Source organism: Dipodomys merriami, unplaced genomic scaffold (assembly GCF_024711535.1).
Source record: "Dipodomys merriami isolate MVZ:Mamm:240054 unplaced genomic scaffold, mDipMer1.0.p SCAF_14, whole genome shotgun sequence".
Classification (NCBI taxonomy): Eukaryota; Metazoa; Chordata; class Mammalia; order Rodentia; family Heteromyidae; genus Dipodomys; species Dipodomys merriami.
The window spans coordinates 27,551,720-27,570,246 of NW_027202715.1; the positions used below are offsets into that span (position 1 = coordinate 27,551,720).

At 35.3% G+C, this 18,527-nt stretch overlaps 1 protein-coding gene across 3 annotated transcripts in view; it reads left to right on the forward strand.

Annotated features, from left to right (window-relative positions):
• Ipmk (inositol polyphosphate multikinase) overlaps positions 1–17,502 on the forward strand; it is a 39,147-nt gene extending 21,645 nt beyond the window's left edge. For 2 of the 3 annotated variants that reach the window (XM_070021075.1, XM_070021076.1), the window contains exons 4-6: positions 4,413–4,585; positions 8,582–8,663; positions 12,585–17,502. In XM_070021075.1, coding sequence (XP_069877176.1) covers positions 4,413–4,585; positions 8,582–8,663; positions 12,585–13,210 — 881 coding nt within the window. In that variant the 3' untranslated portion in view covers positions 13,211–17,502. The remainder of the gene's footprint in view (positions 1–4,412; positions 4,586–8,581; positions 8,664–12,584) is intronic. The other variant, XM_070021077.1, reaches the window with a different exon arrangement.
• Positions 17,503–18,527: the final 1,025 nt, after the last annotated feature.

Here is an 18,527-nt window from a genome sequence, read left to right on the forward strand (position 1 = left end):
TGCAGGACTGACTTACTTTGATTTAGCTCTATTCCACAGAAAGAATTTTCTTTTTTTTTTTTTTTTTTTTTTTGGGTCCGGTTGTGAGGCCTGAACTCTGGGCCTGGGCGCTGTCCCTCAGCTCTTCAACTCAGGCTAGCCCTCTACCACTTGAGCCACAGCGCCACTTCTGGCTTTTTTCTTTTTGCTTATGTGGTGCTGAGGAATCGAACCCAGGGCCTCATGCATGCAAGGCAAGCACTCTACCACTGAGCCACCTTCCCAGCCTGGAAAGAATTTTCTAGTAGCATTTTTCAGAGAGAAATAATATTCAGTTTTTGTACATATGGCAGAAACTGTAAATCAGTAACATGTAAATCAATAATCAATTGTAACTCAATAATAAGATCTCAATGCTGAGATCATGCTACCTTATTTCTGTTTTTCAGAAACTCTTGTAAGCTGCTAGATACAATATCATTGATTCCTTAAGTGAACTTTACTACAGCAGATTTTGCAGTTTATTTTTTAAATCTTGGGAAGATAGGAATGAGAATCTCAAATTTTTTATTTTTGTTTTTTATTGTAAAAATAGCATACAGAGAGGTTACAGTTACATGAGTAAGGTACATTTTCTATTGAGCATTGTTACCTTCTCCTTTGTTTTTCTCCTACCATCCCTTCCCTTCCCTTCTCACCTTGCCAACTCCCCCCCACCCCCCAAGTTGTAAAGTTCGTTTTCTACATAGTATCTTGTGCATCTCATTGTTACAATGGGTCACCCTGTATCCTTGTTTCAGCATTTTGTTATTTCCCTTGAGAATCTCAAATTTTTATGGTTACTTAAAAGGAGGCCAAAGAACTAAAAGAAACCACTCAATCCCAGTAGACCTTAAGTTAGTTTTATTTCTGAAGGCTAATAGTAAATAGTCTAGCAGTTACTTAATAATTAAATTGAAGGAAAGCACATTTAACCAGTTGAAATAAATGTAGAGTAAAAACCTATCCCTATTTACTAAAGAAATTACTGTTCAGTATAGGAAAGCCAAGTCCAAAATTCTACTGGGCAGTAGGAATGGGAAAGGCAAACACTCATTATTCAGCAAACATTTATTATACTCTTATTGCGCTTGTATCTTCCTCCTTTATAAAAAGGAAAAGAAGAAATACTGTTTTTATATTCAGACATACAAAATCTACTTCCAAACTTTTATAAACAGGTTGTTTATTTTAATCTCTACCAAATGAACACATAGTTGTGCATTTGAGGCAGGATTTCCCTACAACCTCTACAGTGTCACACACAGCTTTACAAGCTCAGTAAGAATTTGCATTTTGGGGGGGGAGGGTCCGGTCGGTCGTGGGGCCTGAACTCTGGGCCTGGGCGCTGTCCCTCAGCTCTTCAGCTCAAGGCTAGTGAGCCACAGCGCTACTTCTGGCTTTTTTCTTTTTGCTTATGTGGTGCTGAGGAATTGAACCCAGGGCCTCATGCATGCAAGGCAAGCGCTCTACCACTGAGCCACCTTCCCAGCCCCAAGAATTTGCAAATTTTTGACTCCAAATTATATGCTAACCTTTTCAGTGCCAAGAATCTACTTTGTTAGTCTTTAGACTTTTCTGACATTTGGATTTACGTCTTGTTGCTAACATTCTTGTGCAGCTGGAGCTGTAGAAAGCTGTTAGGGATGGTAGGAGAGGATCTGAAGGAATTGTCTTGTGCTCCTTTCCCAGTTTCGCCCCCATGGTGGTAATCTTTTAGAATACACAAGCATGGGTGGGCTCCAGCTTCTTGGTCAGGATGTTTCCACTTGTCTATTGCCTTTTACTACAGTGTTGTGCCTGTGTCCAGATCTTTTGTTTTCTCTTAAGCTGTTGAAGATAGCTGTTCAGGAACTTTTCTCTCAATTTTAGGCTCCTTCTGTATTGGTGCTGCTCTCTGGGCTGCAGTTTCTTCTTCATATCTGCATAGTCACAACCTTCCTTCCACTATCCTTTCAGGGACAAAATTGATCTCTATCTCTTACCCTTTAGAGGAGATGTATGCTTAGTCAATCTGAGTGGTGTAAAAATGTTTAAGCTCTGAGTTGTCCTCATTGGTTCAACACAAACTTCTTTATTGTAATTGGATAATATCCTAGTCTTAGTGGAACAGGAACAAAGAAAAGGGACAAGGCTTCTCTTATTCTTGGTACCCTTTAGAGGCAATGTACATTTTTTTCTAGCTTTACTTGAATTGCTAATAGTTAACAAGATAAAATCTTTTCTCTTTGAGGAGAAAATATTTATTTTAGGAGAAATGTTTATTACTGTATTCATTACTAAAACCTGAATCATATTTTTCAGAATTTAAAGATTATTTTACCTTGGAAAGGGGAGGAAAATATCTTCCCACATTGGTCCTCGATCCTTGCTTTCAGTAACTAGATTTTTATAATAATATAATTGAATTTACATTTATGTTGCATGCAAACAAACTTTTGGATAATGTCAGTGTTCTCCAACCAAGATCTTAGCCATAAAAGAAATGTAAATCAGGACAACATTGAGATTCCACGTCACCCCAGTTAGAATGGCTATAGTTAAGAAATCTAGTAACAACAGATACTGGAGGGGATGTGGCCAAAAGGGAACCTACTGCATTGTTGGTGGGAATGTAAACTTGTTCAACCACTTTGGAAGCAGTATGGAGGTTCCTCAAAAGACTCCACATAGAGCTTCCTTATGAACCAGCAATCCCACTTTTGGGCATTTACCCAAATGATCACAAACAAGACCATACTAAAGCTACCAGCACAACTATGTTTATCACAGCATTATTCACTATAGCTAAGATATGGAACCAACCCAGATGCCCCTCAGTAGATGAATGGATTAAGAAAATGTGGTGTATGCATATACAATGGAATTCTGTGCCTCCATCACAAAGAATGACATTGCCCCATTTGTTAGGAAATGGAAAGACTCAGAAAAAAGTATATTACATGAACTAAGTCAGGCAAAGAAACATAAGTCCCATGGTTTTCCTTGTTTGCAATGACTAGTACATGTCTAGGACAAGCAGAGAAGGTCAAAGGCTATGTACATATGACTATATAAGATGATGTTAAGCGAAATGTTCCCCAAGACAAGAGACACAAGTGGTTTTTTCTTTCTTGCTATTGTTTTTAATGTACTTATAATGCACTATGTGATTCTTTTGTTTCTTTTGTATGTTCTTCCCCCATGGTATAACCCTTGTTTTGATTTCAGTGTTCTACATATTGTATATACATTTTTGTAATTTTGAGGAGAGGAAGGGATATATCGGAATGCTTAAATGGGGATTCAGGTTGATCCATTGTGATGTTGATATGTATAGGACACTGTTGAAAACAAACTTTACTTTGTCAGGGGGGCGGGGAGGGAGGAGTTGGGGAGGTGGGGAGCAAAGGGATGGAAGGGGAAAAAACAAAGGAGGAGGTAACAATGCTCCATAGGAAATGTATTCATTACCCTCCTTATGTAACTGTAACCCCTCTGTACAGTATTTTTACAATAAAAATATAGATATATATAAAATACAAAGCAAGTTCTTTGATTTTCCTTAGAAACTGGTAAAACTAGGATCCTTTCTTAACCCTTTTGTTGTAGGAAGAATTTAGAGTTAATAGTTTTAAGTGAAGAATAAATGAATAAAACATTTTAAAGTACTAAAAGATACTGTGCTAAGGAATAGATGGCATAATTTATATTTAAAAGGTGAATGAATATATTCTGAAACAACTTTGAAATAATGTCATCTACTTTTTGCATTACTCGGAGTGTGAACTCAGGGCCCCATGTTTACTTAACTGATGCTCTGCTAAACTGATGCTCTGCTACTTTAGCCTTGCTTTCAGCCTGCATTTTGTTGGTTAGTTTGGAGATAATCTAGTGAGATTTTCTGCTTGGGCTGTCCTCAAACCAAGATTCTCCATATCAACCTCTGAGTAGTTAGGATTATAGATGTGAGCCACCAGTACCTGGTTTCATTGCCTTTTGCTTTTTAATTGTTATTTTTCAGGAGTTGTACAGAGGGACAGTTTCGTAAGTCAGGTTATAAGTACAATGCTTCTTAGACATTTTCACACCTTCCTTAGCTTTCCCCCATTTCCCCCTCCCATTCTTACACACAGGTTACATAGTTCATTTTTTAGCACAGTATATATTGAAAACAACGACTGCATTTGCTCACCCTTCTTTTCTCCATTCCTGTTGTCCCCCCCGTACCATTTGCTAATGTTACACATTTGTTTGTCAGTCCTTTTTAATAATAACAATAATGATAATATAATAATTGCTGACTAGGTTTTTAAATTTTTCTTTTCTAGGATTTCCTCATTTTGTTTGCCTTTGTGATATTTGAGTAGTAATATGTCTGCCTGTCATTAATTAGTGTTTTTCTTTACTTACAGACTTATACCTAAAACTGGAAGATGTGACCCATAAATTTACTAAGCCCTGTATAATGGATGTAAAGATAGGGCGAAAAAGCTATGATCCTTTTGCCTCGTCTGAGAAGATTCAGCAGCAGGTTAGCAAGTACCCATTAATGGAAGAGATTGGGTTCTTGGTGCTTGGCATGAGGGTAAGAGTGATTCAGTATAATACACACATTTTTCTTTATATTTTTTTCTTTGAAGATTACTGCTATCATTATAATGCTAATATATCAGAAGGGAATATGTTTTCATAAATCCTGAATACATAAACTTTGTGAGGGCAGGAACTTGTCTCTTTTGTTCACTGGTAAATGGTTAGTCTCTGTTCCTAGCACATAGTAGGTGATGAATAAATAAATGACTGAACCCCAAGATAGTAACTGAACAGTTATTTTAAATAAGTTTAAGCTAAGGTTCACAGTAAATATTAGAAAAATATTATTTTTGCATTTTTATTAGAAAAAGATTGTTTTTCTGTATTCTTTAAAGAGAAATTTTAGTCACTTCTTTTTCTAAGTTTAGTAGTATTTACTCTATTTAACTTTTTTAATTTAAAAAGTTGTTCTATTTGCTTAATTATTTGGCTTAATTATTTGGCTTTGACATCTATAAGTGTGTTTTTAACGAACACCTAAGTTTACATACATGGGACAAATACATGTTATAACATGAGGTATGTAAATAGATTGTATATATGTGTTATGTAATGTTCTTACACAGTAATAATGTCTTAAAGCATGTACTGTTTGTAGTGAGAATTTCCAAAATCCTATCTTCTAGCTTTTTTGAAATACACAGAAGTTACCTTTCCCAATCACTGATTCCTGATTAAAGGGAATGATAATTATTTTTTCCTTCTGTTGATCATACTGTCCCAAGTCTTTTTTTTTTTTGTATTCCCTTCCTTTGTGATAGTATGATAGTAACACTTAAGATTTATCCATAAGGAAGAGTCTTGGAGCTTGCTTTTGCTCATTCTGTTCTCCTTAGCATATCTCCCAGCCATTAAAAAATAATAATTACAGCCTTTATTTTAACTATACATATATGTATTTGTGTGTTTTCAGGCTGGGAGTATATGTGTTTTATAAATATCTTTGTTACTAGACAAGAACAATAGTAGGTAGAACTTAGAGAAACTCAAGAGTTTTTTCCATTTTAGTGTTAGTAAAGTAGAAATAAACAGGGGCAAAGAGAATTTAATAACAGTGTTGCACTAGAAAGATTTAACTTTTTTGGTGCATATGTGGGGTTGAAGTTCCTATGGATAAGATTTAATTTGACTCAGATCATAAGACTCCTGAATAACAGAAGGGTGAGTTTTTTAGAATCATGTTTTTATTTGGGTTAATCATGTTTTGCAGTGCTGGGCATGAAACATAGGGCCTTGCTCACATTCAACATGTTTTTTTTTCATCACTGAGCAAGCCTCCCAGCCATAGAATTCTCTTTAAACATATTCAGGTAAAATAGAGAATATCCATTTCTTAAAGGTGTTCTTATAGTTCAGTGTAATGTTTCTGTTGAGAGAAAGAAGGGCTTCCTAATGAGCCTTCTAGGCCTGCCTAGTGTTGGCATCACAGGATGTGCTACTATGCCCAGCCGAGAAACTGTCCTTCTTAAATAGGTTTTATGTTTATGCAAAAGAAAATGATTTTATTCAACTCTTTCTGTGTAAAGAGTTTAAGATGACTCTTTTGATTGCTTTTAGTCTGTTACTAGTATGAGTCATGTTGAAGTGAGTAACTATAGACCTATTTTATTCTACCAGTATGCTAGCACATCCTTGGGATAAATCTTTAAGGGAGGTGTGTCCACATTTATAACTTCGGTAAATATTGGCAGTTTGCCTTATATAGGGCAATGGTTTTCAAGCAGGGGCAATTGTTCCCCCCATGGAGACATTTTTTCCCCATGGAGACGTTATCAGTGTCTAGAGACATTTTTGTTTGGTAATTTAAGTGCAAGAGACGTGACATGCTCCTAGTAAGTTTGAGGCTTGTTTGATTTCTGTGAAATCTTCTGCTCCTTTGTCCTTTTTACATTGAATATAAGGCTACACTGAGTATATTATATAAATTTTACTTACCTTTTCTCCATTCTTTTTTTTTTTTTGGTCCATCATGGGACCTGAACTCAGCCTGGGCACTGTCCTCAGCTTTTCAGCTCAAGGCTAGTGCTCTTGAGCCATAGCGCCACTTCTGGCTTTTTCTGCTTATGTGGTGCTGAGGAATAGAATCCAGGCAAGCACTCTACCACTAAGCCACCTTCCCTTTTCTCTATTCTTAAAGCATCCTGAATGGGGTGGAATGTGAGCTTTGGTTAGAAATACTTTCTTTGATTATTAGATATTCAACAATTCTTTTATATTTTCGGGGGGGGCTTTTATTTCATTTTGTGCATTTTGAATTCATTCTGACATGAGAAGAAAGGTGTAAAGTTATCTCTCCCCAAATAACTAATCAGACTAATAGTCATTTTTTTCTACTGACTTAAAATCCTATGACATACTAAATTGGCTTACATATTTGATTCAAATGTATTTTAATACATGGTAGGATGATAAAGTTATTCTTACTTTTATTTTGAATTTATCTGTCTCTTCCTATTGTTTTGTGTGAACTTTTTCATTTTTCATCTATTTTAAAGACAAATTACCCAGGCTGATCTCAAACTTCTAGGCCCAGTCCATCCTCTTGCCTTAGCCTCCTGAATAGTTGATAGTACAGAAATGAACTACCACACCTGGCTGTGCAGAAACTTTAGAATTACTTTATTTGATTTTTAAAAATGTTGGTGGCTTTTTATTATCTCATTTTAGTTGTAGATTAACTTTAGGATTAGTATCTTTTTATGATGTTGAATCTTCTTAGTGAACATGGGTGTATATCTTAGGAATGTTTTAAAGTGCTCTTTATACACATCTTGTGTTTATTTACTTTTATTTGTATCTCTTATTCTTTTTGCTGCATTTGTAAATGAGGTCTTCTACTTATTCAAACTTGTTATTTGAAATATTATTTTGTTTACTAATTTTATTCAGCCAGTATTTTTTTTATCTTTTGTATTCATTTTTAAGCTGATTTTCCAGGGTACAACTACTACCTAAAAGAATAATAACTTATCTTCTAAATGATTATCTGTGTTACTAGATTGTGAACTCAGGGTCTCCTGCTTGCTAGGCAGATGCTGTCTACTAGAGTCACGTTCCAAGCTCTTGACACTTCAGTTGTTTTTCAGAGGGTGTTTCTCATTTTTTGCCTACTGTGGATTTGGACCAGGATCCTCTTCATCTCTACCTCTTGAGTAGTTAGGATTACAGGTTTGAGCCACAATGCCCAGCTTGTTGGTTAAGAATGAGGTCTTGCTAGCCGGGCACCGGTGGCTCAGGCCTGTAATCCTAGCTGATCAGGAGGCTGAGATCTGAGGATCACAGTTCAAAGCCAGCCCAGGCAAGGAAAGTCCATGAGACTCTTATCTCCAATAAACCACCAGAAAACCAGAAGTAGCGCTGTGGCTCAAGTAGTAGAGCGCTTGCCTTGAGCTGAAATGCCCAGGCTCAGAGTAAACCCCACAGCCAGCAACAGAAAAAATGAGTTCTTGTTAACTTTTTGTCTGGGTTGGGTTTCAACTACAGTCTTACCGAATTTGGCCTCCTGAATAGCTAGGATTACAGTGTAAAACCACCATGCCTGGCCCTCTATTTGTTTTGTTATTTGTTTGTATTTGCTAGTAACTTCAGAATAGTATTACATAATAATATAAAATTATATTTTATTATATGCTTTTTATATATAGGTATATATAATAATTATAAAGGATGTGATAGAATCTACTTATTTATGGAAGCTTTTTTATTTTAAAAGAAAAACATTTCTTTACCTTCTACCTTAAACTGGAGACTAACTTTTCCAAAATGATAATTTTATCATATTGGAAATAATCATCTTTCCTTATAAGGACTTTTTGTCAGTAGTAGATGTTAAATTAGTTAAGTTCATGTATTGATATGACTATGATGTTTTAAAGTTTATTATGATGAGTTATATAAATAGATGCCATATTAAACACTGCCAGGTTAAAAAAAATAATGTGATCAGAGAGTATTAGTCCTTTAATAGGCACTGCTTTTTTTTTGGCAGGTTTATCATGTTCACTCTGATAGCTATGAGACACAAAACCAGCACTATGGAAGAAGCTTAACAAAAGAAACTATAAAGGATGGTAAGTACTACAAAACTAATGCTGATGGTACTTCAGTTTTAATTCATCTCCAAAATATTAATTTAATTTGTGTTAAACATTTTTTAAAATCAGTACTGGGGTTTGGATTCAGAGCATTGTGCTTGTTAGTCAAGCACTCTACTATCTAGTCCTTTTTAATCTAGTTACTTTTAAATAAAGCCTCATGCTTTTTCCAAGGCTGGCCTGTACTTCAAGGCTCTTATTTACATATTTATATCATCTTTGTAACAAGTGATGGGTACACACCACCACAAACAGCTTTATTTTTTGAAATGAGATCTCCCTGAGGTTATATATATATATATATATATATATATATATATATATATATATATATAAAATTGTAAAGATATTGTATTGAAGGGTTTACAGGTACACGAGCAAGGTAATGAGTGCATTTCCTATAGAGCATTGTTACACCCTCTTTTATACTTCCCTTACCATCCCTTTCCTCCCCACCTCTCCAGCTCCTCCCTCTCCCCCCCCCCCTTGCAAAGTTATAAAGTTCGTTTTCAACCATCTTGTACATCTCATTGTTACAATGGGTCATCCTGTATCCTTATTTCAGCATTTTGTTATTTCCCTTCTCTTCCCCAAATTAGAAAAATGTATATACAAGATTCAGAGCACCAGAATCAAATATAGTGACAACAGGGGTTATACCATGGTCTCCATGAGGTTTTGCCTAGTCTGGCCTCAAACCAAAATTCTTCTCATCTCTCTCTCCTAAACTGGGATTATAAGGATCAACCATGGTACCTGACCTATGTATAACATTTTCTTGAAAAATAAAATTTATATTCCCAAAATGAGATCATAATCCTCAGTTTCCAATATACCCTACACACACACACACACACACACACACACACACACACACACACACACACACACACACACACACACACACACACACACACACACACACACACACACACACACACACACACACACACACACACACACACACACACACACACACACACACACACACACACACCCCTACCTTCCCCCCCCCCCCCCCCAGCTTTCCACCCAAAACCCTAAGATAACCAATTTAAACATAGGAAATGGGCTGGGAATGTGGCTTAGTGGTAGAGTGCTTGCCTACCATGAATGAAGTACTGGGTTCCATTCCTCAGTACCACATAAACAGAAAAGCCAGAAGTGGTACTGTGGCTCAAGTGGTAGTGAGCTAGCTTTGAGCACAGAGAGGCTCAAGGATAAAGCCCAGACGCTGAGTTCAAATAAATAAAGGAAAGGTTTGATTCGTGGCTTCATCCTGTGCTCAGGTAGCCTAGTTACAGGTGGTGCCACAATACATCATGATAGACATACACTGTAGACAAAAGCAGCTCTCCTTAGCACGGCCAGGAAGCAGAGTGAGAAGAGCGAGAAGGTCCCCAAATTTTTTCCAAGGACACATCCCATTGACCTAACTTCCTTCCTCTAGGCCAACCTCCAAAAAGTTGTATCACCTCTTAATAAGACTAAACCTTCAACATACGGACTTTGGAGGAAGAACATCTTGGATAAAATATTTGGTTGTATGCTTTAATATTAAGCTGAGTACTGGTGGCTCATGGCTATAACCCTAGCAACTCAGGAGGCTGAGATCTGAGGACTTAAGCTCAAAGACAGCCTGGGCAGAAAAGTCTGTGATCTCAATAGACTACTCAGGAAAAGCTGGAAATGGCTCTGTGGCTCAAGTGTAGAGCACTAGCCTTGAACAAAAGAAGCTCAACCCTGAGTTCAAGCCCAAGAACCAACACACACACACACACAAATATAAAACATATATGTCATATATATATATATATATATACATATATATATATGAAACATACTGACTGTCTAGCTTAATTCTGAAATTAAAGATTGTCATTACAGTTTTTTTTTGGGGGGGGGAGATTCTGCGGTTTGAACTCAGAGCATTGTACTTGCTAAGCAGTCTACTATACATCTCCAGGCCTTTTTTATTTTAATTTACTTTTCAACCAAGGTCTCACTTTTTTGGGGGGACCCGTTTAAGACTACAATCCTACTCCTACTTTTTCCTTTGCCTTGAAATTTGATTATGTCCCATCTTCACCTTCTGACTAGCTACAGTCATTTTTTGAGTGTAGATTGTAAATACTAATATATTAAATTGTTTATTACATAAGAGACTTAAAATGTATGTTGTTTCATGAAATGTACTTTTGAGAAGTTTCCAAAGCTTCTAGTGCTATCTAATGAATAATCAAGCAAAATTAGATTGATTTAAAGAAAGTTTGCTAACATACATACATGCTTCTAAAATACTAATGGTCAAGATATTGCAAAAGTAAGTTCTCTTAGATTTGTGGAAATAATATTGGAAGCTTATTTGTGGCTCTACTAAGAGAAATATTTATGTGTATTGTCATTTGTAGAAGAATTTTTATATTATGTATAGAAAATAAACACCCACAATGTTAAAGTGTTTATTTTGATATATATATACGCAACAGCAAGATGATGTTCAGATTGTGTATTTAAAACTACTTTTCTATTATACTAGGGTTTGAACTCAGGATTTAGTGCTCATTTGCCTTGCTTGCGTGGCTGCCTTGGCTGCTCAGCTGTCACTCTACCACTTGAACTATGCCTCCAGTCTGGCTATTTGCTGAATGTTTTGGAGATGGATTCTCTAACTTTTTTTTACCCAAATTGGTTTTAAGCTGCTGTCCTCCATATCTCTACTTCCTGAGTTGGTAGGATTACATACATGAGCCACTAGCACCCAGCTAAATATTTCTTACCAATTTTTGTCCCAAAGTTCAGGAACAAGTTATTTAAAAGCAGAAATCAAGTTGTATATACTCATAATTTCCAATCTATAGTAACACTTTAAGGCATAGTTTTAAAAGAGGCCCAATAATCGTATAGGTTATTAGTACATTTAAAAGTCTCAATTTTAAGCCAAGTTCTGGAGTCCTGGGCAAAATCCAAGGTTTAAGGCCAGCTTATGCAGAAAAATTTGCAAGATCCTTTTTTTATCGCGGGGGGGGGGGGGGGGTTGGGGGGGAGGGTCTGGGCTTGGGCACTATCCTTGTGCTCTTCAGCTCAAGGCGAGCGCTCTACCGCACAGCACCACTTCTGGTTTTCTAGTGATTAATTGGAGATAAGAGTCTAATGGACTTTTCTGCCCAGGCTACCTTTGGGCCATGATCCTCAGATCTCAGCCTCTCAGTAGCGAGGATTACAGGCGTGAGCCACTGGAGCCCGGCAACAAGATCCTTTCTTTAACCCATAGCTGGGCACAATGGTTTTGTCACCTTAGCAGTGACAGAGTTGGGGAAACCTGGCTCAGCTGTACACTTTGGTAGGAAGTTGAGACCCAGTCTCAGTTTGTAAAAGGATAGAGGCAGCTTAGGTATTAGAGCACCAGCCTAGCAAGGAGGCGGAGTCAGCTTTGAGTTCAAATACCAGTACCACCAAAAAAGTCTCAGGTATCAAATAGAGACAATTTTGAAATCATTTTTCTTGAGCATAGTGTTAAACTACTTGTTTGTAAGAAATTTCTTTTTTTAATACATTTTTGTTGTAAAGATACTGTACAGAGGGGTTACAGTTACATGAGTAAGGTAATGCGTACATTTCCTAGCATTGTTACCCCCTCCCTTGTTTTTATCATTTGTGTCTTTTATATGAATAAAACTTTACTTTGTTAGTGTCATTTAAATAGTCTCTAATGAATTTTAACTAAGAATTAAGTTGTGATCTAAATGTCTCCAAATAGAATTCTAGAAATAGCTATTGAGTTATTTTAAGAGATGATGAGGAAATTATTGGAGAATTTTATATATTGTGAGTTCACTTTCCCCCTAGCAGCTGTTTTATAATGTGATTCTAATCCTAATATATTTCATATCATAGGTGTCTCCAAGTTTTTTCATAATGGATTCTGCTTAAGAAAAGATGCTGTTGCTGCCAGTATTCAGAAGATTGAGAAGATTCTGCAGTGGTTTGAAAACCAGAAGCAGCTTAACTTCTATGCTAGCTCATTATTGTTTGTATATGAAGGTTCATCTCAGCCACCTACTACAACAAAAACAAATGACAGAACTTTGGCAGAAAAGATATTATCCAAAGGACAACTGTCAGACACAGATGTACTGGAGTACAATAATAACTTTCATGTGTTAAATTCCACAGCAAATGGAAAAATAGAGTCTTCAGTAGGCAAAAGCTTATCCAAGATCTATGCTCGGCACAGAAAAATGTATTCAAAAAAACATCACAGTCAGACTTCATTGAAAGTTGAAAATAGGGAGCAGGACAATGGGTGGAAAAGCATGTCACAGGAACATTTAAACGGAAATGTACTTTCCCAGCTGGAGAAAGTTTTCTATCACCTTCCCACTGGTTGCCAAGAGATTGCAGAAGTAGAAGTGCGAATGATAGATTTTGCTCATGTGTTCCCTAGCAACACAATAGATGAGGGATATGTTTATGGTCTAAAACATTTAATTACTGTACTTCGAAGTATTTTAGACAATTGAATCTTTTGCCTTGGTCTTTTAAGGATGGGCCAATCATAATGAAGAGCAGCAGTTATTATCTCTGCACCTGTGATGCTATGTAAAAAATTGTATTGTGAGTCGACATTTTATTTGTCTTTATACTTTTGGTAGAAAGGTTAACTTTTTTATAATCTTACTCAGGAATACTAACTATAAGTTCATTAGAAAACTATGAAGAATAAAGAAACAGTAATATTAAATAGGGAATGTGGTGGTACATGGCTTAAACAACATCTGTTTGGCTCAAGCAAAATGGAAATCATTGTTCAGTCATTACAAGTTTATTTAGCTTTTTGTAGCCAATTTTATCATGAAATCTCTGTCTACCCAGCCTTGACAGTGAGCCATATCTAAACTATTTCATCATCAGAACACCTTCAAATATCTACAAAGCACAGGCTAACATCCTCAGTATTGGCTGTTTAATGCTACAAAGACTGGAAAAAATTCTACTTCAGAAATAGGATTTTATATTAAAAGTTCAGACCAGCATATCAAAAGGTGCTTCTTAGTGAGATGATTTAGAATTATTGCATTCCAAAAGCAAGTTTTCCTTTTATTTTCAGTTTCTGTACATATTCCAGAACATGAAAAATCTTACTGAAATGCACAGCAACAACAGCAACAACAAAAATCCTGAAAGTCAGGGCACTGGTTATTTTTATTAGGGTCAGGAGAAGAAAGAAATTATTTGCAAGCAACAATGTATTTTTCTTGTAAGCTCATTTATTTAGTGGCAAAATTGGAATCTATTACATTGTGAAAAGTACTATAAATTGTGTTATACTTTTTTCTTAAACTGAGATGTCAACTGTGGATGGTTGAGGCTTTTTATCATTTAAATACTTTTTAAATTTGTCCTTTCAAAATGCATGTATTTCTATGTTCCCTATTCAGTTAAGCAATAATATAAATGTATGTTGTTAAAAATAGTGTTTCTGGAAGTGGCGCTGTGGCTCAAGTGGTAGAGCACTTTCCTTGAACTGAAGAGCTTGGGAACAGCGTCCAGGCCCAGAGTTCAAGCCCCACTACCAACAAAATAAAAAGTGTTTCTTTGAACTCAATTAAGCAACAAAGGCAACATACAGTTAGGTAAATTGTCAGAAGTACCATGTAGCAATTAATGCATAATGTAGGCTTTGGTGCATACCTAAATCTATGCTTCCGTTTCACTCTTCAGTAAAAGTTTTATATTGTAGTCTGCACAAGAATTACAATTTATTGCTGGCCGGGCAAAGGGTGATGCTATTTTTCTTGGGAAAATTTGATTTATAAATATTACCTTTGTTTCACACCCACTACCCTTTTCAAATTATCTGATTGTCAATGAAAACATTAAAATTTGAAATTAAGATAGTTACACATTGTTACTTTTTTCTTTCTCCTTTAATTAAAGTTTTGAATCCAAGTGCCATTTTTTGTGATGTTGAAGAATTTAAATTTGTCTTACCTTCCCAGCCCTTTCTGAAGGCAGTTTGCAAATACCTGAATACAAAGAAAACACCAAGTAAATGCTCTGTGAGTTCTATGTTTAGTAAAACTATTAAACTGGAATGACACTAAAAATTCATGTGTATTTTATTAATATTTTATTTGGAATCACTATGAAGTGTTTTCCATAGAGGCTTTGTGTTTTCTTTACTGCCCAAGTAGGTATTAACTATAGATATTTTGTTTTTGCTTTATGGAAATGAATAGAAAATTTTAGTTTTCCTTTTTCTTAACACTATGGACTTTTGTTGTTGTTGTTGTCATTATTAGCTAGTGGTTCAGAAAGTCTGAACTTCATGCAATTAATACTGTGTGGAATCTTGACGCTGTTTTCATAGGGTAATATCCTATGTACCACAAATTTAATAACATTTCATCAGATTCTTTGAAAATTTTAATTCAGTAAATCAGTTCCCAATTTTCATCATCTAGTCTCTGGAAATACAGTTGTGTAAAATCACTGTCTTACCTTTTTGATAGATCATGTTTTGTTATAATAAACTACTTTTATGTTTTGTTTTTCAGGGAAGGGATTAACCTTTAATTCTTTTTGTTTACATTTTTTATCACTGCTTTCCAATGCCCATTTTATGTTACTTTATAAGTAAACTTGTAATAGAGTAATTGTTTATGTAGTCTTCATGTGACTGTTTTACTGTGCAGTCCTGTTTGACGATTATGTTAAATTTACCACTGTGAGGATGAGTAATCACTATTCACCAAGGATATTTGAATATTGTTTAAGAAATAAGGATGTCGTTTGGATAATAGGATTATTAATCCTCTCCCCCTCCCCCCCAAAACATGATTTTAGTGTATTTTTTTGTGGCGTGAACTCATAAAAAGGACTTTTAAGAAACTGTGGATGTGAATACATTTCTCAAATAAAAATTTAAATTGTAAAATAGTTTTATAATAAATATTTACATTAACTGATATTTTAATATGGATGGAACTTGCATAGATTTAAGTAAATTAAAATTGGTGATAAATACTACATATTTTATTTAAATAGTTTTTCAAGAAACTTATGAGAGTGTATATTAAATGGCTCTGTTATGGAGCTTGTGGTAATTCCAATCAGTACTTACGATTCTCTGTTTTGTGTCTGGAAGGATTATTCTTACTATGCCTCTTAACGCTATAGTTTGCAACTGTGGAGCTCTAGACTATCAAATGAGCAAAACCTTTTCTGAATTTTGATTAGTATAAGTTTAGTACTTTATGATTTCCAACATTCTCCACATCATGCATATAAACTACCAAACTTATAACATTAGGGAAAAGAGGAATTCATAATTATTTTAGTTGCAATTTTTTAACTGAAAACTTTTTCAAAGGTTTAGAATATTGTAGGATAAATGAAAACTGTAGACCAATGACAGAATTTTATTGTGAAATGACAGAAATTTTGTCTACTGTTTTAAGTCATTGCCATTGTTTTAGTACCATTTTCTTTTATTTGCTTTACAAATTGTTTACAGTGTTTTGTGATTATCTACCTTCTCCAGTGCCTTTAACCTCAATTTTGTATTTGTAGCTTCAGTACCCTTTTAATAGGCCCAGAAAACATCCATTTCTTTTTAAGAATTGGTTATCTGACAAGGTTTGAAATGGTAAAAGTGGTTTGGGAAAAGAAGTGGTTTGCCTTGGAGTCTAAATTTAGGATGTCTACCACAAGCTAAGCATCATTTCCCCACCCGAGTCCCAGTATATACAAGGCTGAGCAGACAAGGTTCTTCCAGCATTCCATCTAGAGATGGAGAGTGAGATTGAGGACTTAATTAACATAGTGAGATAGGGAAATGTACATTTCAGGATTAAAGGTAAAAAAATCCTAAGTACTGAGTAAGGATGATGCAGTATTAGAAACTATCCTTTGCAGAATTGTAGCCTCCCTTTGACTTGAGTTAAAGTAGTCAAATAGATAAAAAGCCTTAATTTTCCACTTTCTTGCCACTAATGGTACATTTACTTACATTATCCCTCCGTAGTAGTGTATAAAACTTATGTGGAACACATTCCATTGTACATTCACAAGCAAATTGACTGCAAACTTAAAGATTGTGTTTTACAACTTAGTACAAATATTTTAGGCCTCAATCCTATCTTCAAAATCACTGATATTTTAAATTTGGCAATGGAAATGAAATTACTTTTTAACTAGAATGATTGCACTATAAAATGTTTGTTAATATTTTAGGAAGGTTGGAGCACCATCTTTTGTTTTTGTTGTTACTATTTAAATATTTTTCTATTCTCCACTATGAACTAGTACTCATACAATAAATTAATAAGGTTTTGAATTCTGTCATCTTTGGGGTTAAATTTTGGCCTGGTGTTCACTTTCAAGATAAATTGTTTAATTTTGAGATGAAATGGTCTTAAGTATGATGTGTAACACACCAACAGATAAACATGGCGTGCACAAAGACACTTTACTATGGGGACTGTACTGGAAGTTTTTGAAAGCATGTGAAATCGCACCTAAAATTGTATAACTAGTGACTTTAAGCAGCAGTGCTAAATTTCTTGTACTTGATGAATGAATGTATTTAATCAGTTACTTCTGTTAAAATGTCTGTCATTTTGTTTTTTAACTGTGTTTGTAATTTGTACTATTGATGGGGGGGTATTGGATTGTGGGGGTTATTGTTGATGTGTGATTTGTGTTTTTATTTTGTAGACTCATCTAATGTGATATACCAATTTTATAAGTGATATTTAGATAATTCTAATAACTGTATATTTGACAACTTATTAAAATGTTTTGCATTGGACCTTTTTTCATTAATTGCAGTATGCTAGCAGACTCAAGGTTGTTTAAAAGTAACCCACTTAATTCAACAACTGCTTGTATGTCAGAAACTATAGGAGTTGTTAGGAATTCAAAGATGAGGTGTTTGTAGAAAGATGCAAACACATTGGAAATAGCCAAGTATATAAACTTTTGTATTTTTTCTATCATATGAACTAAAATCTTTGGCATTAACCTAGTAGTAGAGGTGACTGGAGGAAACAGATTGATCTGACTGAAAATATATGCTATAATTTTAAGACTTAAATAGGTAAGATATTTTTGCATGTGTTTAAAATTGCGTGAATTGGCTGCTTAATGACCAAGTTATTAAGCAGAAACAAAGGCACTGTCAAACAAGTCTTTATCACACACAATTCCTAGGGTTTGGAGATTAAGAAAGTTGAGTAAGTTTTAGTACTTGTTTCTCAAGATATGTGCTGTCTGGGTGGGGTTTAAATACATGTAAGTGGGGGATAAAACCCTGTTGGAAAAAAGATTGATGTTGAACATTACGAACAGGATTGTGGAGACGGTGTGAAATGGGGAAGTGAATGCTTGGGAGGTTGACCAGGCAACCTCTGCCTGTTTCTGTGTATGCATAGACAGATTAATACTTTGTGAATCTTATTTTTTTCTTGTTAAGACTGGGTGCTTCTGAAAACAATGAACCTCACATCATTGTCTCCACATTACAGTTAATATAAAAACTAAAGAGTTGAAGTGGGAAAAAAGGAACATTTTAAGAATGAAAATGATCACTTAGGACTGTTGTTTAAATGCATATTCTGATTAAACAGGCTTAGATGGCATCTGTGATGTTGCTGATATATACACATACTTGAAGGAGCATGTGTTGCAGAAAGTTCCTTGATACACAAAGTGCAGTGGAATTTGGACCATGTTGAGCAGAGACCTAGCTAGAACTGCTTGACAGCCAAGAGAGCTGGCAGTTGAGAAGTTTGGAACAATGCAGCCAGTAGATAAGAAAATGGCCATTTTCAGTGG